The sequence below is a fragment of the Saccoglossus kowalevskii genome, chromosome 4, assembly GCF_978046115.1.
Source record: "Saccoglossus kowalevskii chromosome 4, keSacKowa6.1, whole genome shotgun sequence".
Taxonomy (NCBI): domain Eukaryota; kingdom Metazoa; phylum Hemichordata; class Enteropneusta; family Harrimaniidae; genus Saccoglossus; species Saccoglossus kowalevskii.
Window position 1 is genome coordinate 14,082,551 of NC_140644.1, and position 27,382 is coordinate 14,109,932.

Genomic DNA, 27,382 nt, shown 5'->3' on the forward strand with positions numbered 1-27,382 from the left:
ACACAAATTTATAAGTGTAAGAACATTATTTATATACATTGGATACAGTGATCAGAGATGTTTGGGCTGGCTGCAGTAGTCAGAGTAGTACACACATACATCTCACATTACGTCTTTCATACAACATGTGTTTAGACTACAATCTGATGAGTTCATGACACTGGTCAATAAATATCCTAAGAGGAGGACAAGACTGGAGCGAATAAACTTAAAAGTACAAATGCAGTTAATAGGCAAAGATACGGCTGCTGACATGTCTTTCTGTTAAATTAGCGTTGTCAATGTAGAAGCTGAGGCAGCAGCAACCAGTGAAGTCAGTCACTGTCGAGATGTAAACATTGATCTGAGTTGGATGATCATTAACATTCTTCACTGTTTTCTCTGATATGTATATATATGTATCCACACCCAATGTACACATGCAGTAATGCCTAGACTGAAGGACTTACCCGCTCCACGGAGGCACAGTGTACATTTCTTTAGACGCTTGGACATTTTTGGCTGAACTGCGTTTGGTTTTACGTAAGAAGATCACTGAAACTATGTACGCAATTAATATGAAGGGATCATTACATCTATAAAGATATGGGGTCTTCTCAGTAGGAAACTATGTGACACCAACCACAAGTTTGCCATACCCCCAAGTACGGACCCTTTAACTGAATGGCAAATATTCAGATGGCTGCCTGCTTGAGCACATCTGGGTTATGTCTGCATTGAAGTATTCTAAACTATGCATCGACTGCCTGTACATCATTATTCAAGCAGCTCCATTCAAGTGTCCACATCCTGTCAACTGACCACTTCCTGGATGTTGAGGGGTCCGTGTTTCCACCCCATTGATCGCTAAGTTAGGAGGTCCGACTGTCATGAAATATCAAAATACCATATTTGTCTTCATTTGTTTACTTCTTCATATATCAGGAACACCAAAGCCACTTAAGTAAGTAATAACAATTATAGATACACTAGAAGTCTGTAGTTATTTTCTATCTAAAATTTCAGCTCTGTGAATGTTTTAGTTTTTGTACATACGCCATTTTGCAATTGAGCATTTCCAGTGCAAAAATTGATTTATATCTCAGTTTTAAAAACAGTAGACAAGTTGTTGTGTTTTATTAACAGTCCATTAGTCAATTACGATAGTTCGTACTATGTCCATACAACAATTCAAAATCTTTCATCTGATATAGATACAAGTATGAAATTGAATTCTAATTCATAGGTACCAAATTTCAAGACCAAAAATGATAAAATTGCTTTGAAGTTTATGAATGACATTGTAATATCAGGATATTTAAAAAAAAACTGAAGCAAGCAAGTAGGACACACAGACAATTGCTTTTGATGTCTCAAGTCTTTATAATTGAGCTTAACCTGAAGTGTAAATTTGGGGGTGAAAAATTCAATGAATAATTGAAATTAGTTAATTAACGTTGATGAATTGATAGTGGACTTGTATTAGAATAACGATAGACATGTTACATACTTTGTTATGTTTTTTAAAGAATTTGTTGCATGTAAGGTAAAATAAAAGTCAAATATTTTAATAATAAGCATTTGTTATTATATGCATTAATTTATACTTAAAATGAATAAAATTCAATCCGTAAATAAAATTCAATCTGTGAATTTGCACAAAGTGAAGAGCAGTCAGGCTTTTATCAAATACAAGGCTTAAATTATTTTATTGCAATGAATCTGACAATTATTAATTTACTATGTTTCGCATTATCTTGGTATTAAACTGACACGGATTCAATACATTCACCTTTTATGAGGCATATCACTGTGGAAATCTGACGCCCCTTGTTTTGTAAATGCTCCCGGCTACAACATGTCGTCAAAATAAAAATAAAATGTAAGTTACTTTCAACAACAACAATACTCTGATAAATTTTTACAAGCATTATTGTCCAGTTGCCTTAGACGAATAAAGTTCAATATTAAATTTAATTTTCATTTTGATGAATATGATTACAATATATATACATACATATAAAACAAAACAAAATTTGGGTTGAATATAATAACAATATTTACTCTATTAGAAGCACATCTCAAAATTCATAATAAAAAAATGAACAACTCCATTCATTGTATGCTGGATTATTGAAGTTAGAATTATTTTTATTATAGTCACATATGCAACTAACAAATGTAAGCAAATGCAAAGAGTGAAAAGAGTATTAAAGGATGTTTTGACTGTTTTTTTTTTTTATAATTATTTTACATCTTAAAACTGTTTTTTTATAAAGATGCAATAAAATATTCAATTGGCTCAGAGCTCATTTATATACATCGAAAAGAAGGACTGCACAACTCAAGCATACACACGTATTAATTGAGAAGAATACCTCAGGTGTCAATGGGAACCGCCACTCTTTGTGACAAGTACAACTACCACGGTAGATCTTTTACAGATACTAAGTAACAGTACATGGGACTGACAGATTTATGTCCCCATCTGAAAGAACCACATTCTCCCACATATGAATACTACGAGCCTGGCAAGTGGGCAGAATGTACTCTTTTTTTTTTTTTTTTTTTCACTGCTAAGTCCGCAGCCGTCCATGGGAGCCAAACCTACAATCTCCCGGGTTGACATGCTAAAAATTGTGTTGCACACCAGGTTTATGGTACATATATGATACTTACAAGGATTATCTACTTGTACATACAAAATGTATGTACAACTTTGCTAATATTTATTTATTTAATCACTGAACATCTATTGGAATGGATGATAATGAAATGCACACAAAAACAGCTAAGAAAAACAGAAATAAAAAAAAAAAAAATCACATCTAAACTAAATATTTTAAGATCAATGATGTCTTAATGCAGCACTGAAACAATTTTCATCAAAAAAAACAGAACATTTTTTTCACAACTGCACAGAAAAATTACAAACACTACTTCATGTGAGTATACAAAACTCTATTGAACTGAAACCATTGAGACTGGAGATTTTATGGGTTCAATCAAAACCTTGAAAGTAATTGCACTGTCAACAATCCTCACCATTATATTACAGGAAGCAAATTACTGACTACATATATAAATCAAATTAAATTAAATTAAGACATAATATTTGAAATAAAAATGTCATTCTTTGTTGACAGTTATTTTATAAACCTGTCTGTATAAAACTGTGAAAGCATTTAATAGAGATTGAAACTTGAAACAACCCTATTTTGCGAGTTAGTGAAAACAATGCAACTTTATTCACCTGTTCACAGGGACAGGCAATTTTTATTTCATCAGGGAAGTGGGGGGGGGGGGGTATTATTATATCGTCATTGTCGTTATTGCAAAGACTCGACAAGGCTTGAAATCAACATTATTTGGGGAGGGGCAGACAATATGTGTTGTTCAACAATGGTGTAGTACTTGAAGCAGTGCACACATTTGTGAATAAAACATGGAAATAACCAACTCACTTTGTGTAGGATAACCATTACTTGGTTATTTTGGTTTCTTTGTTGAGAGACGTTTTTAATTAAAAATTCCTAATAGTCCACTATGGCTACTAATTTTGGAAAATGGCAGGCCTAGCACAAGTCTCTGTGCATTAGGCTACTGCTAATTTTAACCCTGTATAATAGTTATTATGTTTAGTCAAACTATTATTAAAGCGAGAGGGTCGTCACATGCGCACACGTGGGAATTGACTCCCAAGCGATGATAACAACACATGCTAAAAACGAAAAATGGGTAGACGCGTGTTTATAAACAATGACACGCTATGGCCATTTGACGCATGCGCAGGTGACAACTCCCACGCTTTAAACAACATTTTTCAACCAAACTTCTGTTGAAAAAACTAAAGACTCCTTGACAGAGGTTATGTATGTACAGCCACATAAAAACATAAATATTGACAATAACATGTACATACCTTAATATCACAGAATACAATACAAAAGATACTATATATATTCAGTAACTTGAAATTCAAATCTGCAAATATAAACAAAGGAAATTTATTCAGTGTGATAATAATAATAATCTTGATTGCTTTTTTTCTCCCTGTACATGAAAAGGATTAATTGTATGCTACAACCTATAACACAATACAAAGGCTACATAGACCATATTTGCTTTATTTTAATTATTATAAATAAGTCTTAATTATATGATGATCCAATGTGTAATGCACTTTTAGTAGAACAAATATGGTAATACATGTTTAAGTAGTTTGCTACCGCTGAAAAAATACTTGAAATTCAGCAAAGGGGGGAGGGGTGTGTTACTGTAATGTTTAAAATTCTGAAATAAAATAAATGGTCGCCAAACGTTTTCCACAAAAAGACCTTGAAGATTGATCAAAAATGTGTTTTTTGAATACTGTTGTTTACAACTGGTTTCTATGGCAAAACATTCCGTCATATGTCAAAATTTTGTTTGGTGAGAAAGAAGTGGGAGAATTTTGAATATTAGTATAAGTTATGCAAGGAATGATGTGATTGCATGGAATCCTATGGAAAATGTTCCAAAATGGCCGCTTTGAAAATTATTTTGCATATGTTTTCTTGGAAACAGATTTGTCTTTCCCCGTAAAAACATTAAATATGAATGACGTGCATGTATGTGAACGATCACAACAATTTTTGAATGATTTACTGTGATCATTTTTTTTTCATTTTTTATTGCTAGCGAACTACCTTAATAGTATACAAAGGTTACATGTACAAGAAATCATTAAAGAATATACGAGTTATGACAGGCAGGTAGGTATAAAAAAAAATATAATTGCTTATTAGCGAACAACAGTCAGTGTATTGTGACAATCGTTCAGACGTCTGTTGTAATACATATAAAGTTCAGACGTGCAATTACTGTGAATACAGGTATAGGGAGGTCAAAGAAGCCTGACCTGTCTCTGTGAATGAGTAATCACAATGTAAAAAAAAAAATATAAAGAATGGGGACTTACGAACACATGTACAATACCGTAATAAAATATACTCGGGTTGGGGAAGTGTCCTTAACCTCAAGATTTATACATTTAGCGTTTTACAGTTGTTAACAGTCTTGCCTGTTATACCTTGTTTATGATTCATGAGTACTAATGCCATTTTAACAACAGTCTAAATATAACAATAAATCTTCTTTTGATAAAAAAAAAAAAAACTAAAATAGTATCAATGATTTTTAATAATAATTCATGATAACCATCCTGTATTATATATGATTTAATTTACAGTGCACAATACGCTGCCGAAGGATATTGAAAAGGTATCGTCCCAAGGGTGTTATAAATCGAGTGCCTTTATTTTATTTTTTTAAGTACCGGGTAGCTACACAACACCTGTCATAATGCAAGACAATCTGGATATATACTGACATTAACATGTTTAAAATTGCTGCTCATTAATACACATTTTTCTCTAATTTTTTGCAAGCGTACATTATATGAATCGAGTGTTACACGGCTATACAGAACCATACACCAGTTAACAAAACAATGAAAACAAACATGCTGTGTACAAAAAATTATAGACACACATCAGTATTAATCAGTAATACTGGTAGTAATTAAATGTCATTTACAACTAATTAAATGACATAGTGTTAACGAGGAATTAATTAATAAATAATAAATCATTAATTAACACTCAGCTAATTAATGACCTTCCTATTTGTACTATTTTCAGTTATAATCCTTTATTGTTTCCAATGACTACCGTTATTTGCTCTAATATTATATATTTAGCACACAAGCTACCGGGTAACATGAATTACAGGAGGGGTCTTTACGGTAAAAATAAGTTATATTTTAAAAAAGCTAGTACATTGGCTTATATGCGCTGCTATTGAAGTTCTTCTAATATCCACAGTGTATGTTTTTATTTTAGTAAAATTATAGAAGCTTGTCATGTGTAATAACTATCAATAGTTATTAGTTACCCGGTAGCATCCATGCTCTGATGGTGTTGCATACCGTATTTTCTCTATTAGAAGTGCATCTCCTATAGAAATGCATATAAACCAAAAATTACATTTGTTGTATAGTGAAATCATTAAAATATTACTTATTTTGACCAAAGAAACATTGTAGTTACATTGTACAAAGTGATAATAATACCACGTGTGACATATTTAGTTGGAATAACTAAGTTCCTGATGTTTTTCTCATTGATTGTAGATTTTTTTTTTAGTTTCATTAATTTGTCAAAAAACAAGAACATTTTGCAACTACAGTCATAAAATCATGACGCAATTCAACAAGATATACACACCAAGAACAAATTAATATTCAGTCTTATTTTATAAAATATATTTATTGTAAATTTATTGTAAATTTTCAAAATATTAAAAATACATTTAAAATTGTGTGGGAAAATACTACCCAGTATTTATCGCAGCAATTTGAGACTTTCAGACTGGATACATGAAACAACAATTACACCGTTGGTGCGATTAAAATAACTCATGATAATGATGACTGAAAGTTTATTTTGTCAAAAATATCACGAAAATGGGTAATATTTCTGCTGATTATCGAAAACCACCTGTAGCCGGAACTGCACATAAGTATCCACTGATGCACTACACATCATGCCCAATTAGCGTATGATTCGAAAGATGATTGTTCGTCTGTTGGTCATGTGATAATGGTTATCACAAGAGACCATGAATTCCATTTTATTTTCAAGTCTGTGCCAAACTGATCCAAGTTAGGGGGTCAACTCCTTTTTGGTGTTTTAATGTCTGGACCAAACTGATCCAAGTTAGGGGGTCAACTCCTTTTTGGTGTTTTAATGTCTGGACCAAACTAATCCAAGTTAGGGGGTCAACTCCTTTTTGGTGTTTTAATGTCTGGACCAAACTAATCCAAGTTAGGGGGTCAACTCCTTTTTGGTGTTTTAATGTCTGGACCAAACTAATCCAAGTTAGGGGGTCAACTCCGTTTTGGTGTTTTAATGTCTGGACCAAACTAATCCAAGTTAGGGGGTCAACTCCTTTTTGGTGTTTTAATGTCTGGACCAAACTGATCCAAGTTAGGGGGTCAACTTCTTGTTGGTGTTTTAATGTCTGGACCAAACTAATCCAAGTTAGGGGGTCAACTCCTTTTTGGCGTTTTAATGTCTGGACCAAACTAATCCAAGTTAGGGGGTCAACTCCTTTTTGGTGTTTTAATGTCTGGACCAAACTGATCCAAGTTAGGGGGTCAACTCCGTTTTGGTGTTTTAATGTCTGGACCAAACTAATCCAAGTTAGGGGGTCAACTCCTTTTTGGTGTTTTAATGTCTGTGCCAAACTGATCCAAGTTAGGGGTCAACTCCTTTTTGGTGTTTTAATGTCTGGACCAAACTAATCCAAGTTAGGGGGTCAACTCCTTTTTGGTGTTTTAATGTCTGGACCAAACTGATCCAAGTTAGGGGTTCAACTCCTTTTTGGTGTTTTAATGTCTGGACCAAACTGATCCAAGTTAGGGGGTCAACTCCTTTTTGGTGTTTTAATGTCTGTGCCAAACTGATCCAAGTTAGGGGTCAACTCCTTTTTGGTGTTTTAATGTCTGGACCAAACTAATCCAAGTTAGGGGGTCAACTCCTTTTTGGTGTTTTAATGTCTGGACCAAACTGATCCAAGTTAGGGGTTCAACTCCTTTTTGGTGTTTTAATGTCTGGACCAAACTGATCCAAGTTAGGGGGTCAACTCCTTTTTGGTGTTTCAATGTCTGGACCAAACTAATCCAAGTTAGGGGGTCAACTCCTTTTTGGTGTTTTAATGTCTGGACCAAACTAATCCAAGTTAGGGGGTCAACTCCTTTTTGGTGTTTTAATGTCTGGACCAAACTAATCCAAGTTAGGGGGTCAACTCCTTTTTGGTGTTTTAATGTCTGGACCAAACTAATCCAAGTTAGGGGGTCAACTCCTTTTTGGTGTTTTAATGTATGGACCAAACTGATCCAAGTTAGGGGGTCAACTCCTTTTTGGTGTTTTAATGTCTGGACCAAAAGACCATTATGCTACTGGTTGATAGCGGCGGGTACATGCATCTGAAAGTGATCACCCTTCCCGATCAGTTAAGGGGGGATTATTTTGTTTGTTTATCCTTTGCAAGTTTTATAAAGTAAAAGACTATTTAATAACACTTGAGTAAAAGAAAAACTGTATCATTAGTTGAGGGTACACATGAACCAGGAAGTGAATTCCATTCAAACCCAGGTACAGGTTACACACACATGTTGAGTCAACACTTCAACTATCATTCAATGTAATTTATATAATCTTTAACAGTAGCCAGGTGGAAATTAAATAACAGTTACTTCCCTCTTGGCACGCTACTTACACCCACACAGTTTAAGTAACTTATATTGTTTTTTTCTGTTGTACTAATGTTTAGTGGTAACCTGGATAGTTGTGAATTATTATTCAGCATATTCATCAGCCAAGGTTCATTATTTGGCCATCACCATGACATTTGGGAGGATGTCAAGTTAACGAAACTTGAGATTTGAACGATGGATTTGTTGAGATTTTTATATAAATATAAATTATATATTATAAAAATTAAACAGGCATATTAAAAGTTGGTCAGGACATGGTCATTGGTCGATGGCAAAGTAACGGTCGAAGTTGTTGAATTATGAAGCAAAACAGAATCAAAGAAAGCTTAGAAAGAACTCCCATGTGCTGAGAGTATTGGAGACACATTTAAAATAAATCAAAATTACTTGTATTTGAAATATTGATGAAAAAGGTTTGTACATTGTCCTACAGCATCCATGTACAAAGTTTGATTGAAATGTGATGATTAGTAAATGAGATATCAGTGTGAAAGTTGAAAATTGATTAATTATGCAAATTAGGTTATTAATATGCATAAATATTCACCGAAAACAAATTGGGTCTCTGCATAGTTTTAGATTCATTGAAATGTGATGATTAATACTTGAGATATCAGTGGAAAAGCTGAAAAATAATTAATTGTGCAAATTAGATAATTAATATGCACAATTATTTACCCTAAAACTAATTAGGTCTCTAATAGAAATTCCCACTTTGCATGCAATTTTTTTGATTATTTCTAAAAATGTCGCAAACACGATTCCTATGGGGAGTCAATAAACTCAAAAAAAAAAAAATAAAGTTTATCCAACATTTGATCAACCAGTGTAATTGGATGTCAATATTATTTGTAAATAAATATGATAAGTCAATGTGCATATATTATATATATAGAGTTCTTTTTTTCAATTCAACCTAATTTTCTCTAAGTGGATTGGTATTCAGCGTATCATTGCTAAAATAATACAGCATCAATCAACTACTTGTGAATAGTGTTGCAAGGAATAAAGTAGATGAGTGAACAACATGGCCATATAACAATAACACAAAGAATGGGTCAGTGGTGATTTATGCATTTCATTGAACACTCTCAAGCAAACTGTGACTGTGTAAATTCGTGTCTGTCTTTCATCGGCTATCAGTGGTACATGTTGCGAACACAATAAAGAACATGGTCGTATGCAAGGAGATCAAAATAAGCAACGATGATTCATCACTATGTATTGTTAATGTCAGTATCGGTTCAGTGTCAAAACTCCATCCGATTTTCTACAGTAGACACTGTTACAAGTTACTTTCCAACTTTGTATAATCTGAAGAAAACCTCGTACTGATCGTCACTGATAAGGGCTTTTATACATTTTATGAGAAAACATAATTCAAAAATCAAATTTATAAGACCCTTTTAAGTATGCAAGTGATTACAACAATGAAAATTAGGTTTGAATTAGTGATCAGACACCACAACCTTCAGTGTTGGCTTGCTTCATTGCTCAAATATTTCAGGGTTTGTGGCTATATATACACTACCTTATTTTATCATTTCTTATAGTGATCACACAAATCAGCAGAAGTTATTCTGCATATATAGTATAAAATGGGAATGCATAAAACACTGTACATGTATAATGTATTTATATTAGGATATAGTTGTATTCAACATTGAAATGGGCATGAAACCCCCCCAAGACAGGGAGGGGAAAACCAATATGTCATTGACCTCCTTTTTTATGTTTACTCGAAACTAATTTATGATCGTGCTTAAGGTGGTTTGCTACTATTAAAAAAATACCCTGAAAACTTTGAAATCCAGCAAGGGTTACTCTAATGTTCAAAATTCTAAAATAAAAATATATGGTCACCAAAGTTTTCCACAAAATGGCCTCAAAAATTTATCAAAAGTGCATTTTGTTAATAGTTTACACTTAATTCCTATAGTAGAAACATTCCATTATATCTCAAAACTTTGTTTAGTGACCTATGCTAAAACATGATATGTAGTGTGAATTTTTAATATTACCGGTAGTATAAGTTATCCATGGAATAGTTTTACAAAATTGTGCTTTTCAGATTATTTTGAATTTTTAGACAATGTTTTCTTCAATACACATCCTTCTTTCCCAACAAAAACTTTAAATATGAATCATCACACAACAATTTTTTTGGAAGATTTACTGTGATCATTTTTTTTTTCATATTTAATGGTTGTGAACTACCTTAATATCTGGAAAACACAAAATAAGAATAACCATGGTGGTAAACAACTGCTGATGTCAACCAACTACTGATCATGTCATGCAGCACAAATAAACAGTCAAGGAGTGAAAAAGTGAAACTACTGAAGTAACTACATAGCAATGCTTTCGGCCAAGGTGTTTTTTTTTTGTATTGAATTGTTATACACTGTGTAAAAGAAAACAATTGGCATATCCACTGAAGTATTCACAAACATATGACACATAACCTGTCTATTCAGAAGTTGTGGGTCGTATTATGGATAAATAGTTACGTGTTTTTTGTTGTTTTTTTTTTAAATACAAGATCGGATGAAAACTTGTGTGCTCACAAATATTATAGTCAGTCGTAACATTATTTACAAAGGCATCTGAACAAAAGCATCACGCGAGTTATATAAATTGATTCTGAGTCGAATTGTCAACCCACTGCAGTCATTGTCGGTCAGACTATTTATGCTGACAATTTAAATTTCAAAAAGAAGGCCGCTATGTGCTAATGTAAAACCTGCTGTCCAATAGTGGTATATGATGAACAGATATTTGTTTATTTTCTCTATAAATACCGGTAAGGCACATTATTGAACGCGTTTTTAAAAAAAATTTAGATTTATTTTCCGTGAACAAACGCGCCACTAAATCAAGTCGTCTGCTATGAATATCATACATATTTCAATAGAACACATATTTATTTTTAGAAACAACTATTATTTTAAGGAAAACTAGACTGCTCAACAGAAGGCATCTGCGCCGAATAAAATCGAAGAATTGGTAACACCTGTTTGATTCTCAGACAGAGATTTTGACGGTGATCCACGGTAAACTATGTTTTCTAAATCCGGATCATAATAGACAAGGGCAAATTTTACACACTGGTATTATGTTTCGTTTGTTTACATGGGACTTTTGCGATGGCCCGGCTTGTGATTCGAATAACACAACATAGGTGCTTCTAGTATTGTGGTAAAACAAACACATTTTACAGGTAAAACTTACCGCTACGTCTTTTTTCCCGAGATGGTCAACACAAGCAGAGATCAGACTTGCTTCGAGCGATAGAATATGGTTATATATAAAATGAAATAACAGCAGCGGAGGGGCACTGAATACGAGAGCAATCGCTTGGCTAGCAGCAAAACATGCAAGCAACCTCCCGATATATGCAAATAAAGCCGATGGAAAGCCGCATACATAAAAATGGCCGACACCAGAAAACACGTGACAAGGGTAGATCCATTTTTGGTCATGTGTCAGGTGAGAGATTCTGGAGGTGTGGCAGTGCATGTGGTGCGTCTGCATCCTTGCGAAAAATCAAGATTACGCTGATTACACATCATTGTGGAATTATTACTCCAAGAAAGTGGGTTTATTCACAACTCAGAAACATAATAACAAAACAATCGTCTTCATCGCAGTCATCCATGAAATAAATCCTAACCAACTTTGACCCAAGCATTATCATACTGCTGTCTGGTTTTATTACAGATATCACGTGACTGCGGAAATCCGGCCCATTTGTAAACAAGTACAACCCTTGACTTTGGACATGCATGTATTCAGCACTATAGAAAGAAATTAAAGGTAATTCACTGTACTTGAGAATGAGTGAATATAAATTGCCACTAGAACGATCCTATTCTAAAATGTTTTCATAAAATAATGGAATACCCCGGTAGTAGCTCCATGAACTGGAAATGTTTTTTTTAATAGCATTAGGTTGTTTGACCTACGAATTTAATGATCTGTTGTTGGGGCAATTATAAATTGTTATCAGATATTTTGTTCACTCTTCATCCGATAAAAGTACTACTAGTATATTAAACAATTTTTACCCAAAAGCTTCTCAGGGCTGTCCAAAGGAGTAATTTTGATCTCAAGAGGTTCATCTCACAGAATTTAATCACAGATACACTAGCTATATTTTTAAATTTAGTATTGAAAGACAATAGGATAGTGGCATTAGTTTTACTTTAAAATCAGAATCGATTGAGGTTCCTTTATAAAGGTAAGATAATTCAAGTGGTAATGGTCCACAGTGTCACGTTATTAAATTAGTGATAGCCTTAGATGTAAATGTTTTTAATTTTTCATGTTGCTTTCAATTATACTGTTTTTAGTTTTTACTTCAAACTGTCAAAATGTGATCATTTCCCCAGAATCCAAGAACACTGTCGCCTCAGATCAAGTCCAATGATGACCTGTCTGCAGTTTGAAATCAAACACCAATGGAATTCAACTCCTGTTGACCATCGGCCAATCAACATAAAGCTGTCAAGTGACCATGACAACCAGTGTGTACTAATGGAAGTAGAAGGTCCATTTTTCAATGATCCTTCTGCCCCGAGTGGCATGGAAGGAAAACCATTCCCTAATCTCTGGGATTATGAAGGTGAAAAAATATTAATATTTTTATTATCTACAACTGAGAACATAATAGTATAGTTTGTGGATTCTGGAAATGCATGCTCACTTTGTATTGTTTGTGGAACATTTATTGTTTAAGTGATCGTCATCGTCTTTTAAAATGCATGGCATGGACTTGGTAGATATACATAGATTTTTGAATGATAATGGTCAACCAATCAGTTTGCTCCTTATTCGGAATGCATGGAAAACATAATGACCGAGAGTGTGTTTGTGTCGTAGACGCAGTGACCTGCAGCAAAGTAATGGAGTTATTTACGCAAACATAATCCAGTTATTGCTACTTATATGTAAGCAAAACTGATCATGTAAAATGTATCAAATTTATGTTTAAAAAACAATTTACAAACCTGCATGTAGATTGTAATTTAGCAACCAACTTTGTCCAGCAGATTTTGATATCTTCAATTCTCTAATTTTGGTGAATATTTTTGTCATTTTGTGTAAAAAGTGATATTTTCAACTTCTTGTTAAAAACCGCAAGTCCAATTGCTTTGATAATACATATATAGGTACTACATGTGGACCACTCTCAAATTTGTTCATTTCATGATGATATCTTCAATTCTCTAATTTTGATGAATATTTTTGTCATTTTTGGTAAATAAAAAGTGTTATTTTCGACTTCTTGTTAAAAACCACAATTGCTTTAATATTACATATATAGGTACTACATGTGGACCTCTCTCAGATTTGTTCATTTGATGATGATATCTTTAATTTTTTAATTTTGGTGAATATTTTTGTCATTTTTGGTAAAAACTGATATTTTCGACTTCTTGTTAAAAACCGCAAGTCCAATTGCTTTGATATTACATATATAGGTACTACATGTGGACCACTCTCAAATTTGTTCATTTGTATGATATCTTCAATTCTCCAATTTTGGTGAATATTTTTGTCATTTTTGGTAAAAAGCGATATTTTCGAAGTCTGATTGTTTTGATACTATACATATTGTTCATTTTCTAATGATATCTTCTGTTCTTTAATTGAAACATACATTGTTAACAGCAGAGCCATCTCAGCCGAGAGACTGTTTGTTATTTGGTCCGATGTAAAAATGTGCTCTGGCTCAAGAAACTGCTTGATGAACTGCAGAAATGAAATTTTCAATGATTTTCAAATTTTATTTCCCAGTACTTTTGAATCACATGGTATAATGCCATATTATTAAAAAACTGTCATTTATTTTCAGTTGTAGAAGCTTTTTTTCTTGGTGAGCAAGACCGGTATCTGGAAGTAGAACTCTGTCCGTAAGTACAAGTGTACACCTGATACACCATATAATATGCAAATAGTGTTCAGTCACCCCTAAAACAGCATAATAATAATGCACATACTATACAGTAGCCAAATCCTTGACAACGTTGCAGTCATGGATGCATGTAACATATCTTCTGATTGGTTAATAATGACCTATTACAAATGAAAGGCGATTTGAATATTCATATAATCAGATGTAGTTGAGTGTGCACTGTTGACTTTAATGAGATCAAGTCGCGACAATTGTTGATTTCTATCTGATTACTTCCATACTCTACTGTAGGCATGGTCAGCATCTTTTGTTGCAACTTAATGGCATGAGGAACATGTTGAAGGTAAGAGGTTTTTCACATAACAGATAAAAAAGGCAATTGCCAAACATTGCTTGCTTGTTTTCAAACTGGCTTTCCTTTTCTTTCAGGATGAATTAAGTATTGATTTTAATGCCACAATTGATGGAGATACATGGCATGGTGTTGCTAAGATACCAATGAAATACTTTCCTCCAAAGACAACAAAATTCAACGCGTATGCCATACATGGATCAGGAGATGGCAGAATATATGAAGCGCTGTACCCTACCCCACATGGAAAATATAAAGAGCCTGATTTGTAAGTACGGTACAAGGCAACAATGAAATTTCACCAGTTTTGAATGTGTCCTAAAGAACAGTGATATTTCAATGAATACACTCCCATCCAACTGAAAATTGGCCTGGACAGGTTAGGTATAACCAACCACTCATTTTTTTTCTGATAAAATATAGTTACCAAAGATCATTTCTACATCAACAAAATTATTTCATACAATTATAAATGAATTTATTTTTCACAAAAAAACACAATGTTAAACTGTACATATAAAATATATATTTTTTTTCTATTCAGCCACAGACTGGAATATTTTCAGGAAGACAGTTTTAAAGATATTATTACAGACACTCCTGGCCTTTGGAATACAAGATGAATTTACACGTCTGGTTTCACCGAACATATCAACTTGTACGATAATTCCAGTATGATGGTAGACTATTTACACTGGAATAACAGCATAATAATAATTTGTATAATTGTCTACATGCGTAATTCTATGAAAACCACAGACAAACATGCATAGTTAGTCAAATAAAACAACATCTTTTAAGGTCGGTGTGGCTGTAATGTGTTCTTTTCTCCGGAGGAGAAATAAGTATTAAACGAATAGATTGTTCACAGTAAACATACATCTTGTTATAAGCTGAACTTAACCACAAACATAATGTACACTGGCACTTAATAATTCAATTCTGTAATCCCAGGGATATAGAACATACCCTTTAAAGGATTAAAATGCAAGCATATGGAAGTCTTGCTTATTTGCAAATGTATTATGAAAATATTGATGTAGAAAAATATATAAAAAATGAATTACTATCTTACAAAAGTAAATTGTTATTAGTGCTGTACATTTTGACATGAAATATCTAACAATATACAAGTACCGGTACTTATAGTGTTAATTTATTAATTAGTTGAACTAAGCAAGCCATAGTTTTGTAAACTGACGACTGATTTAAGTGTATATATGTACAATTACAATTTGAAGGAGTAACAGGTTTCCATTGTAGACATGCAACAACAAAAAAAGGGCTTGCTGTGATGTGTACTGGCCTCTATTTTCGGGTTCAACCACAATGGCTTAATTCATAAATGTTTCTTTCTGAAAACTAGAATTGATTTAGATCATTATTTAAAAATTATGCTGGAAAACAAATCACTATTTTTATGTTACTTTTATCCAATTCCTGCATATTTCCCTTTATTTTAATTTATACAATAATTACTCATAAAATAAGGGGGGGGGGGTGTTTGTTTACAATGATTTCCAGCACAGAAAGTAAAACAAATAGGTGATCTGATAACAGGTTTGGTCAACAGAGGGCGCTGTCATGACACTGATTGTTCAATGGATATTGCAAGCAATTTTGCATCTAAATCAGTGATTTGAAAGAAATCTATCATGATAGAATTAAAGCATCAGTAGTTTGAGTACAGGTAGTCCTGACGACATAGATCCAATATATCTATAGTATTACAAATTTTCCAGCTCAAGTGCCTTGTTAAACTCGTTCTGCAGTGCAGTGTTAGGTTTGTAAATGAATTCATCTACGACGTGCAAAGGCAGCTGAGACAAGGAATTTACGCAGACATCGTGGCCTTGAAGTGCGGCGGGTAATGATGAGTTGGGTCGATCAAGTCTTACCGACCGTCGCACTGGTGTGATCACAGCAACAGGAGTGATAGGAACACGCTCACCATAGGCTCTATGGAGTCTGTAATACAAAAAACAATTCAATATGAGAAAACTGATTCCATATACCGTGAGTGATACTAATATAATCAGATATTTCAATTGGCAAACTGAATAGTTAGTCACTTTACTGTTCTGCTTTTTATATTGTTTCCCGGAGCTAGGAAATATCTTGTTATTTCAGACGTTTGCTCAACTTTATTCTAATGTAGTTGAATGGAAACATTAGTTAAAGTTATGAGGCCAGGTTAAAACAGCAAAATTACTGGCAAATTAGGTGGCCAAATCAAAACAGTAAAATGACTGGCAAGTTAGGCAGCCAGGTCAAAACAAAACAAGCAGCCTGTCGGCTGAGATAGCTCCGCTGTTAGCAATGCACATGGCAATTAAAGAACAGAAGACATCATTAGAAAATGAACAAATCTGAGAGAGGTCCACATGTAGTACCTATATGTATAATATATCAAAGCAATTGGACTTGCAGTTTTCAACAAGAAGTCGAAAATATCACTTTTTACCAAAAATTATAAGAATGTTCATCAAAATTAGAGAATTAAAGATATCATCATGAAATGAACAAATCTGAGAGAAGTCCACATGTAGTACCAATATATGTAATACATTTGTATCAAAGCAATTGGACTTGCGGTTTTCAACAAGAAGTCGAAAATATCACTTTTTACCAAAAATTACAAGAATATTCATCAAAATTAGAGAATTAAAGATATCATCATGAAATGAACAAATCTGAGAGAAGTCCACATGTAGTACCAATATATGTATTATCAAAGCAATTGGACTTGCGTTTTTTAACAAGAAGTTGAAAATATCACTTTTTACCAGAAATATTCACCAAAATTAGAGAATTGAAGATATCATTATGAAATGAACAAATCTGAGAGAGGTCCACATGTAGTACCTATATTTGTAATATCAAAGCAATTGGACTTGCGGTTTTCAACAAGAAGTCGAAAATATCACTTTTTACCAAAAATGACAAAAATATTCACCAAAATTAGAGAATTAAAGATATCATTACAAAATGAACAAATCTGAGAGAGGTCCACATGTACTACCTATATATGTATTATCAAAGCAATTGGACTTGTGGTTTTTAACAAGAAGTTGAAAATATCACTTTTTACTAAAAATAACAAAAATATTCACCAAAATTAGAGAATTGAAGATATCATCATGAAATGAACAAATCTGAGAGAGGTCTACCCAAGGTACATATACACCAAGTATCAAAGCATTCAGGCTTGTAGTTTTCAAGAAGAAGTCGAAAAAGTAAAACATTGACACGGACAACGACGAACAATCACTCATATGATAAGCTCCGGTCGACAGCAGAGCTAAAAAGTTACTGGCAAGCTAGGCAGCCAGGTCAAAACAGCAAAATAACTGGAAAGTTAGGTGACCAGATGCGATGAATATGGTACCCTTAAGATACGCTTCTATGACAATTTTCTTATCGCATAGTGGAGAAGTATAGATCACTCAGTTACATGTTTGCTTGGTTTGAGGGATAGTTTACATTCACATACCATTACATTCCAAAACATATTGTAGGAAATGATAGTTGTTTTAAAATGAAATACCCCTGATTAAATCTATGTTGATAAAAAATTCTAGATGAAACTTGTAATGTACAACAAAAATAAGTATTTGTATAAGTATTTGGTGCATACATAATGCCTCCACTGGGAATAGGAAAAGTTTGTCTAAGAGAACAGCTAACTGTCTTGTGTTACACCCATATTGATACAAATATTCTATGCAGAAATATCTTAGGCAGACACTCGACTGAAGGCACCTTTGACTAAATTTAAAGATTGCTGTATATCTCACCTGTTGAACAATGGAGTTTTGCTGATGCAATATTTGACTGTAGATGAGGGTCTCTCCGGGACTGACATGTCCTTGGTTTTGCCAACATTAGTTATCAACTCTGAGGCTGATGCTGGTGGTGTCAACTTTAACATTTTCGGACTTGGACCAGATCCAATATCTGCAGCTGAATCTAACGTATGACCTGCCAAACGAGGTGATAACGGACCAATTAACTCAGGTGACAGAGGGTCTGCTTCCATTGACTGTAACAGTGGGCCTGCTTCTGTCAACTGCGGTGATAGTGGTTGTGTCTTTGCAAAAAGGTCTTCATTCTCTTCTGTATCACTAAGTTGATTCTCCTTATTTTTGTTAGTGTTAGTTCTTAACACAAATTCAGTCAATGCTGTTGTAATGTCCTTGATGGGCTGTAAGTATAGAAAGTCATAGGATGTTAAAGTGCCATTCATCATCATAACATAAGCACTGGCTCTTATACGCATTGTATACATGGCACAGGAAATATATTGAATGGAACAACGACTGTTGTGCTTTATGAAACATTCACAACTATGAAAGTCTCCTTTAAGTGGACACTCGCTGAAAGAATATATTCAATGAATTGAAATTAGTTTCTGTGAGGTTAGTCCTTAATGTAGGTTGTACTGTATTTGTTTTCTTATCATTTTTTGTAATGATAAAACAAATAATAAATACTTGTGACATATATATAAAGAATTATATCATTACTAATCTTCACCTCGTAGTATTTTTCCCAGCTGAACTAAGAAATATTAAGAGTATAATATGTAATTGGCAAAGTTTTGTGGAAAAATAATAACTCAGTTAAGATTTTGGTATTGACATTATTATATTTGTTTTAATCAATGTACATATAACCAAACACTGCAGTTATTGGATGCTGGGACAATTAACATAAGACTCATTTTGACAACAGACACAACGTCATGTATATAGGGATTTGATAATCACAATAAATCACACAATATACCAAAGCGAGATTTAGTTATTGATACAATTTAAGTACGGTAGTACAATAAAGTGAAAGCCATTCACCTCAGCTCCATGTTTGACAGCCATTTCATAGCATTCGATAACATCGTGTATATCATCACTTTCCATCTCTGCAATCTTAGCTCGACATATCCAGTATTTAGCAGACTGTAAAGCCAATGGAATACGACCACAGATACTGGACAACCATTCCTTGACCTTGCTGACTGGACATTCCTATAAGAAACAGGGGGGGGGGGAGTCAAAATGAAATGAACAGCTTAATTTCATAAGAGACAAATTTTCACATATTTATATCAGTGAAAATAAAAGAAATTTAACTGCACTGAAAATTTCTCTGAGGTTCTATGAAAGAGTGTCACTGACTTTTGTGAAAATGTTTCTTCATAAATGCCATAATACTTGTCAAATCATAGAAATTCCAGAATCCTAATAGTGAAAAGTATGCGGTTTACAGTACTCTAAAACTCATCCTGGGAGAAAAATTGCTGCACGATTTCCAATTTGCAATGAAATTCGAGTACAACTTGCTTACATTAAAAAAAAAAAAAATAATTGATAGTGAATTTGCCACACCATGAAATAAATGTGGTAATAAACAAATACATTCCTAATGAAATCTCAAGAGGGCGCTCTCATATTTTCCCACCATAGAACACAATTTGTGATCCCTTGCCACTGGTGTGATCTTTAGGGTTGTACATAGAACCTATTTAAAGGGACATAACTGTATTTCTGTTCTCTGATTGGATGCTATTTACCTACACCTTAAGTTACCCATGGAATTGAAAATTGAGGCGTCCTTTCCTGATACCAGACAAAACTCAACATTATCTACAATGTATATTGCCTCTTTTACTGTACACACATTAATTTGTAATGCTATTTATAATTTCACTATTTTGATAATTTTAGCATATTTAATGAGTTTTATTCACATATTTTTCAGTAAAACAATGACTTTTATCGTAATTTCACATGTCTACATGGATTTAATTTAGCAGATTTTAATCATCAGTGAAAATAGAGAAATTAAAACTCAGTGAATAATTAACAAATTTACAGTACCATCATATGGGATACTTATACATACTGATTCAAGCAGAGTAAAACAATCATCCAAAGTATCTTCAAGAACACAAAGAGCTTCTTTTCTTGCATCATTGCCACCATCAGCCAAGTATACTGCAGTCATACGACTGTCATCAAGGCTGTCAGTTGCCATTGTGCATCCCTGTCTGGTATATGCCTGCCTTCTCTGTACCGCAGTCAACTTGGAATCAAAGCCAATCAGGTTTCTGTATTTAGACGGCGTCTTACCCTTTGCTGCCAACCACAGCTCTAATCTTTTGCTAAGAAAATAATACACACAGGTTTCATTATAGGATATTGTAACTGTTTGTTTGTTTTGATCAAAGACATTAGAAAAGATGTCTTTGTTTTGACTCAGTCGTTCCAAAGTCACACTGCGACTTTGCACCAATGAAGAAATAAGATAAACAAACAGGTCATCTGAATGTTTCATAAAAGATTCAAGTTTGTCACTATGCGCTATCACTACTCTGAACCTCAAACTTAAAGTTAAATTGACCATTTCCTGTTCACTGCAGCAGTGCGAGATCCTGTGTTGTTCATGAAACTGAACGTAAAAACAGGACAAACACAGCGCTGTAATGGTGTAAAAATACTGCAAAATAATAATGTGCTATACATATGCTTCTGGTCAGTTTTGACAAAGTGACGGTATCTCAACACCATATTCCCCTCTAAAAGATAGGCATTTTAATTATTAAAAATTCAATTAAATTCATAACATTTTTGTGGGAGACGTTTATTCTGAGCCATTCGCACATTTCATGAGATCTCACAGTGTACAGAGAATGAACTCTTATTGGACGTATGAGGTATTAAATAAAATACTATCATTACATCATGCACTGAAAACAATATTCACTGTTCTCAAAAAAGTGATTTTTCTGCATTCGCTCAAATTTATTTGCACTTTTTTGAATGTTAAACATTTCCCTTATTTGGGGTAAATTTTGTTTTAACACTGTATTTAAAAGATTGTTCAATTGCCATAAACTGTACGGTAACAGGCTTGAATTTACACACACATTAAAATGACTTAAAGAGCACATGGACCAGAAAGAGTAAACCCGGCCATATTAGATCATACATGTAATACTTTATCTTACCTCATTTCAAGATTTTTATTTCTGTAGTCTTCGCCACCTAAGTTGTGTACAACTGATTCACTTGGTGTCACCAAACTCTGCATTGACTGAATACGTGGGCTTCTCCGAACTGGTGTCATGAATCTCACAAAATTGTGCGCCGCAACAGAAGGAATGTCAACCACATTCAGAGCAGTCTCAGCACAGTGGTCAATAGTATTTGGTTCCCGAGCTGGCCTGTTGGAATTGCTGACAGTCTCTTCTTGAAATAACGATTTTCTAGATTTTTGGGGCTTTGCTGTTGAACTACGGGCCATCTTTGAAGTGCTTGTACTCTTAGTAATGGATGGTGGTTTACATGATGGTGTGGCAATGCCACCACCTTTCCATTCTGGCCTTTTGTTTTTTCTTATAAGTTCCCTTTTCTTATCCCTTTCAGCCTTCCACTTATCAAGCTTCTCACTAATGATAAAAAATATAGAGTAATTAGAGTTTTATAAAAAAAAATCTTCCCCTGATAATCATTCATGTGTCCACCACAACTTATTTTACTTTTTAGGTGAATACATGTAAGATACAGAAAGATAATTTTAATTATTAATATAATTATTACAGTCAAACCTGTGTTAACGACAACCTGTGCAGAGCGGCCACCTGCTCATAGCGACCACCTTAGTACAGTCCCTTCACAATTTACACGTTAAAGACACTGGATATAGCGACCACCTGTCCAACGCGACCAGCGACCACCCTATTGTAGAACTATTCACACTTTAACCTTTGTATAACGACCACCAACATTTCTATCAGACGGTCTCAGCAAAAAGACAATAGCTACCGTATGTACTCTAATTTAGGCGTTCCCCAAAGGTCAAACCTAACAAAAGAATTCTAATTTAGGCGTCACCCAAACCTGAAATTGTACACAATGTATCGAAGTTGTAAATAGCACTAAGCTAAGAACATGTGTTAAATTTCCCGGTCAAATCCAGACAGCTTGACTTCCTGTTAGAAAGGCGCTTTCTTTGTTTCAGACCTAGTACATCAAGTGTGAATTACCAATCCATGCAAACGAAAAACAACTTCACAATTTTGGTTGAGCGATGATCACATGGGCACAGTCATATAACGGTACCGTATTTCGTTCGATCTCCGATGTACATGTACTGCCATAGTTGGTATGATGCAAAGCGACTTATCTAAAAGTCTGATAGCTTCTAACTAAACGACGTCATGGCTAATTAAAACAAGAAAATTTAGTGAACGCAGTACACCAAAGGAGCTTATGGCGTCTGGAGGCAAAAGAAAAACGCACGAGACAAAACAATGCCATTTCAATAAACTACCAATCAAAGGAATTTACATTTATCATTTCTTGTTAATATTCATTCCCAGTTTTATGTTCGTATTATATTTCTTCCAAGTGTTACACAGCAATGATTTTTGTACCTACAAAGCATCAAAGGCATACCGCGTCCGGTGTTTTGCCTAACTTTGATCCTCTTTTTTAATAAAAGTAATATCAATAATTCACAATTGAGAAAATTTGTTTTGTTTGGGCAGTTTTGACGCATCGATGCTTGCAACAAATAACTGTAAAATTGCGTGTACGATCATCGTGTTTCATTTCCGGTTCGTTTGACTTTCTGATTCAACACCGACAGTTGAGGCAGTCGTTATGAGTTTGGTAAATTTTTTTTATTACCAATGCTTCTTCATTTTTAATGCTTGTTTGTTTGTTTGTTTTTTCAAACATGGCAACTTTGCATTTTGTCACAGTGTACAATCGACAATACTAACGATGGGACCGATTACCGCCTGTGATGGAATATATGTAAGAGACTAGGGAATAAGACTGCATGGCGAGAGTGTGAAAGACCGAGCTGAAACGCCAATGCGGCCGATCGTTGACAATCGTTCTTATGCATTAAATACACCAATGAATCCATGGGCAGAATCACTTGGTTTCAGTGAATTTACATGATATAATTTGTAGTAAAAAAGTAAAGCTGTGTAATTATCCAGATGAAAATGAGTGACTTTTATTAAAAAAGACCTATTCATTGTACAATGTGTAGGTTTGTTTTTATGTTTTGCTTATGATCTCCCTTAAAATTCCCGCCCTAATTAATATTCATGATTGAATGAATAAATTAGGCCACCTCCATATAAAGACCACCTGTCCATAGAGAACAGTTTGGCTCAGTCCACTGACTGTCCTTTATAGACAGGTTTGACTGTACTTACAATTCCCATAAACGAATGTAACTTCTCTTCTAACTCCTGAACTTTACATGCATTTTGTGGCAAATAAAACAAACATATTTCTTGTTTGTGACAGGGCTGTGACATTTTCACAACATTATAGTGATATTAGTGCGCTATTCCATCTACCAGAACTGGTTAGACACAAGTATCTGCCACAATTGGTACTAAGGTTTTCTCAAAATACATTCATGAATTAATCTTGGTAGAGTGGATTTAGCCTTCCTATTGAGTCTATGCCACAATCACCATGAAAAGGAATCTGGTTCATTTAGTACTACTGTAAAATCTGTATTAGAAACCACAGTTTCTATTAAATTGGTACAATACAACAGAGGGGATGGGGTTTCTAATAGAGCAGTACACATACATGCATGTATGAGAAATGGTGAATTTTTTGGTATCTCAATTTTTCAATAACAATGGGCAGGGAATGCGTTAACCCCATATTTTTCTTCTCGGACTCCATTGAGTGAAGAGGGACCCAGTTTTTCAGGCAAGCTGGGATCCAATCTCTAATAAAGTTATCCAGGGTCAAATTTCAATTTCTTAGAATTTTGTAAGTGGGACTCGTCCTGTCGAGACACTAGTGCAAACCCTGAATGGGTTCAGCTTTTATTAGGGGTGTGGTTTCAAATACAGATTTTATGATACAGAGGTAATTTTGGATCAGTATACATGGATTAAATATACGGCCATTTAAAGTGTCTCCAACTTACCCAAGACTATCTCCATCAGTTGTATTCTCCTTTTGTTTCTTGGCACTGACTGATCTGGTCACCTTTGTCTTACGCAGCGAGTGTGGTGGTTTTTTCACGTTCAATTGCTGCAATGGCTTAACAGCTTTCTTTTCTGAAGCCCTAAAGCAGGATATACATATACAATAGAATATCACTCCTTCAAAAATAATTTCAAAACTTCTAGATTATCCATGGGAGCTTCAAGATTAGCTATGGGAACTTGTGAAGCATATACAGGGATTTCTATATTATCTATGGAAACTTCTATGGTAGATTAGCTATGAGAAGCTCTACAACATCTATGAGACCTTCTAGTTTAGCTATAGGAACTTGTGAAGCATATACAGGGATTTCTATATTATCGATGGAAACTTCTACATGTATGGTAGATTAGCTATGGGAAGTTCTAGAACATCTATGGGACCTTCTAATTTACCTATGGAAACTTGTAGATTATTTATGAGAACTTCTATGGTAGATACGATAACCGTCCATAGTGTATCTCACCAGTACGTTTGCTGTCAACACATCACCATCCACAAAGACAAACTAATTTTTATTTTTTAGATTTTGATGCAACATTTGTTAATTTATTTTGGATTAGATCAAATTATGGGGACAAAATTTCAAAAAATAGAAATAGTAAAAATATGGGGAAAAAATGATAGTTTTATTTTGTTAAAGGTGACAAAAGTGAACATTGGTGTTTGAAGGATTCAATCAAAATCTGTGTTAAGTGTTGAGATTCGTAAGTAACCTTGCAGTTTTTACCGATTTTTTTTCTCTTCCAGCCATTTTCGCAATTTCACTCTCATAATATCTTCCTCCTCCTCTGTAAATTAAATTAATGTTTATTAAAACAACTTCACTTTATAGATGCAACTCTCGAAAGTACTGTAACACAGTACCAGTATGTTTCTCTGCCAATTTTCTCAAAGATCAAATAAATTAAACAATGCAATTCTAGAAACAATGAAAACAAAAAGAGGGTACCATGTATGTCATATTTTATTTAATGTAATTGTTGTCAACACGATATTGCTGGGCTAATTTAGGTTTAAATTGTTTTTAGAAATAACAAAAACAAAAAGTGAGTACTAGTACATGTACCTGTAGGTATTTTAATTTTAACTACCGTAAAATCTGTATTAGAAGCCGCATCCCTAATAGAAGTCGCACCCATTCTTTTTGAATAATTGAGAACCAAAAATTCGTCATTTCTCATATGTGTAGATGCTCTAATAGAAGCCTCATCCCCTCTATTGCATTGTACCATTTTAATAGAAGCCGCGGTTTCTAATACAGATTTTACAGTAATCTTGTAAATGTTTTCAACACAATAGTGCTAGGCTGATTTCAGTCCATACTGTTATACAAAAGCATTCTACAAATGAAGTATTCATAATACATGAAGATGTACAGTAAGTGTATAGACTGACATGTTAGTGAGAATTTGTACAGCATGCGGGTCAAAACAGTTACTAGGAACACACTTAGTGTTATTTAATTTTTCTGTAGATGACATGTTTTGATACATGAAAACATTGGTAGAGAGAGAGACATAATTTTTTGTAGTCAAAATGAGTTCAATAGACCATTTTTCATTCACTGCGAAATCCTGCGTTATGTGTGAAATCGAGCGTAAAAACAGGACAAAGGTCATAGCATTTGTAAACATCACATGGGATTCAACAATTTCAATTACTGTAAAGGGGTTAATTATTCACTGGGTTTTAATTTAGCTTATTTCGCTGACTGGAAAAACGCGCTAAATTAAAACACAGTGAATATGTAAAATTTAGCATAGAACACATTATCTAAATGATGAAACCGTGAATTTAAAACCCACTGAATATGCCTGAAATGATAAATCAGTGAAATTTAAACCCAGTGAATATTAGTCATTTTACAGTAGTAAGGCTATTCAAATGCAATATTCCCCAATCAAGGATCGGCTTTTCAAAATCAAATCGTTTTATTTTCATGGCAAACATTCGGCAAGCATCTTTCACGCAACTCGCAAGATCTCACAGTTGTACAAAATATCACCTATTGTGAATGAAGAGAGGGACTGTGCCATAAACAAGCCTTAGATTCATGACCAAGATTTTAGTAAAAACTATCAGTTTTAAAATGGCTACCTGACACAATGTTGCAAAGTACCAGTAATGTTTGGTTTGGAATTTCTCTGATGATGATTACAAGAAGATTCTAGTGATAGTAGTATTTGATTTTAAAAAGTACAATGTAATGAGAAGTCACTTTGGGTACTGGAGTCATTGCATGGCTTTAACTTAGTGTAAAATAGCCCTACAACGTTAACACTGTTAAAGGGCCTGGCGATATATTCAGTGTGGTTGGTTGCTTTTAACAGTTAATACATGGACGTCTATAGAACGCCTTATTCTTGCTTAAAATAATAGAAATTATAGCCTGGAAACTTTGAATAGGTCTGCATAAATAATTGTGTTCAATCTACGAAGGTCAGAGTTCACCAATACAGTTTGAGATGCATGATCTCTACTCGCGGTGTCCCACAAAGTTCCTACAGTAATGCTCTGATTTTGGTTCAATAAAAGAGCATTTCAATTCCCAATCAAAGGCTATAAAGTCACTTACCGCTATTGCTTTCATGATTTTTTCTTGGAACAACATCGGTAAACGTAGCACTCGCCATTTTGAGTTTCGCAGATTCTGAGCGTTGGCGAATCAGAAGCGTTGTATAGTTGACGTTACAGCGGGCGCTCTATTCGTGCTTCCAATTGGTTGAATGCAAGAAGCTGTCGATTAAATGTTAGGTAAGACGATTTCTTTAACTCGT

At 34.0% G+C, this 27,382-nt stretch overlaps 3 protein-coding genes across 11 annotated transcripts in view; 1 reads left to right on the plus strand and 2 right to left on the minus strand.

Moving 5' to 3' along the window:
- The window catches only part of LOC102806671 (uncharacterized), a 44,666-nt gene extending 32,907 nt beyond the window's left edge, over nt 1–11,759 (minus strand). For 3 of the 6 annotated variants that reach the window (XM_085497822.1, XM_085497821.1, XM_006818725.3), the window contains exon 1: nt 450–668. In XM_085497822.1, the coding sequence (XP_085353948.1) occupies nt 450–495 (46 nt within the window). In that variant the 5' untranslated portion in view covers nt 496–668. Of the gene's footprint in view, nt 1–449; nt 671–3,901; nt 3,964–11,530 lie in introns of those variants that run through there. The other 3 variants (XM_085497825.1, XM_085497824.1, XM_085497823.1) reach the window with 3 other exon arrangements.
- LOC100374324 (UPF0462 protein C4orf33 homolog) lies at nt 660–15,372 on the plus strand. 4 transcript variants are annotated; one of them, XM_002736555.4, is made up of 8 exons: nt 660–943; nt 4,660–4,733; nt 12,020–12,115; nt 12,691–12,923; nt 14,157–14,214; nt 14,508–14,559; nt 14,646–14,836; nt 15,113–15,372. In XM_002736555.4, exons 4-8 carry the CDS (start codon nt 12,725–12,727, stop codon nt 15,189–15,191), a joined length of 579 nt encoding a protein of 192 aa, XP_002736601.3. In that variant the 5' UTR covers nt 660–943; nt 4,660–4,733; nt 12,020–12,115; nt 12,691–12,724; the 3' UTR covers nt 15,192–15,372. The 4 variants fall into 4 exon arrangements, with proteins under 4 accessions (XP_002736601.3, XP_085353956.1, XP_085353954.1 ...); XM_085497830.1 differs by lacking the exons at nt 660–943; nt 4,660–4,733 and adding an exon at nt 11,281–11,352; XM_085497828.1 differs by lacking the exons at nt 660–943; nt 4,660–4,733 and adding an exon at nt 11,744–11,894.
- LOC100374176 (uncharacterized) lies at nt 15,022–27,327 on the minus strand. Its single transcript, XM_085497827.1, has 8 exons — nt 27,181–27,327; nt 25,333–25,393; nt 24,541–24,681; nt 21,578–22,018; nt 20,473–20,731; nt 19,422–19,595; nt 18,366–18,772; nt 15,022–16,536 (listed from the first exon to the last, which is right to left on the minus strand). Exons 1-8 carry the CDS (start codon nt 27,236–27,238, stop codon nt 16,296–16,298), a joined length of 1,782 nt encoding a protein of 593 aa, XP_085353953.1. The 5' UTR covers nt 27,239–27,327; the 3' UTR covers nt 15,022–16,295.
- Between the last annotated feature and the right edge of the window lie 55 nt (nt 27,328–27,382).

What these genes read in the sequence shown, in the direction of transcription:
- LOC100374324 (XM_002736555.4), top strand. Translation starts at nt 12,725, where the DNA reads ATGATGACCTGTCTGCAGTTTGAAATCAAACACCAATGGAATTCAACT. An exon ending in GCATGAGGAACATGTTGAAG is followed by an intron (nt 14,560 to 14,645) that starts GTAAGAGGTTTT and finishes CTTTTCTTTCAG; the next exon opens with GATGAATTAAGTATTGATTT. An exon ending in AAATATAAAGAGCCTGATTT is followed by an intron (nt 14,837 to 15,112) that starts GTAAGTACGGTA and finishes TTTTCTATTCAG; the next exon opens with CCACAGACTGGAATATTTTC.
- LOC100374176 (XM_085497827.1), bottom strand. Translation starts at nt 27,238, where the DNA reads ATGGCGAGTGCTACGTTTACCGATGTTGTTCCAAGAAAAAATCATGAA. An exon ending in AAATCATGAAAGCAATAGCG is followed by an intron (nt 25,394 to 27,180) that starts GTAAGTGACTTT and finishes TTTAATTTACAG; the next exon opens with AGGAGGAGGAAGATATTATG. An exon ending in AATAAAAATCTTGAAATGAG is followed by an intron (nt 20,732 to 21,577) that starts GTAAGATAAAGT and finishes TTATTTTCTTAG; the next exon opens with CAAAAGATTAGAGCTGTGGT.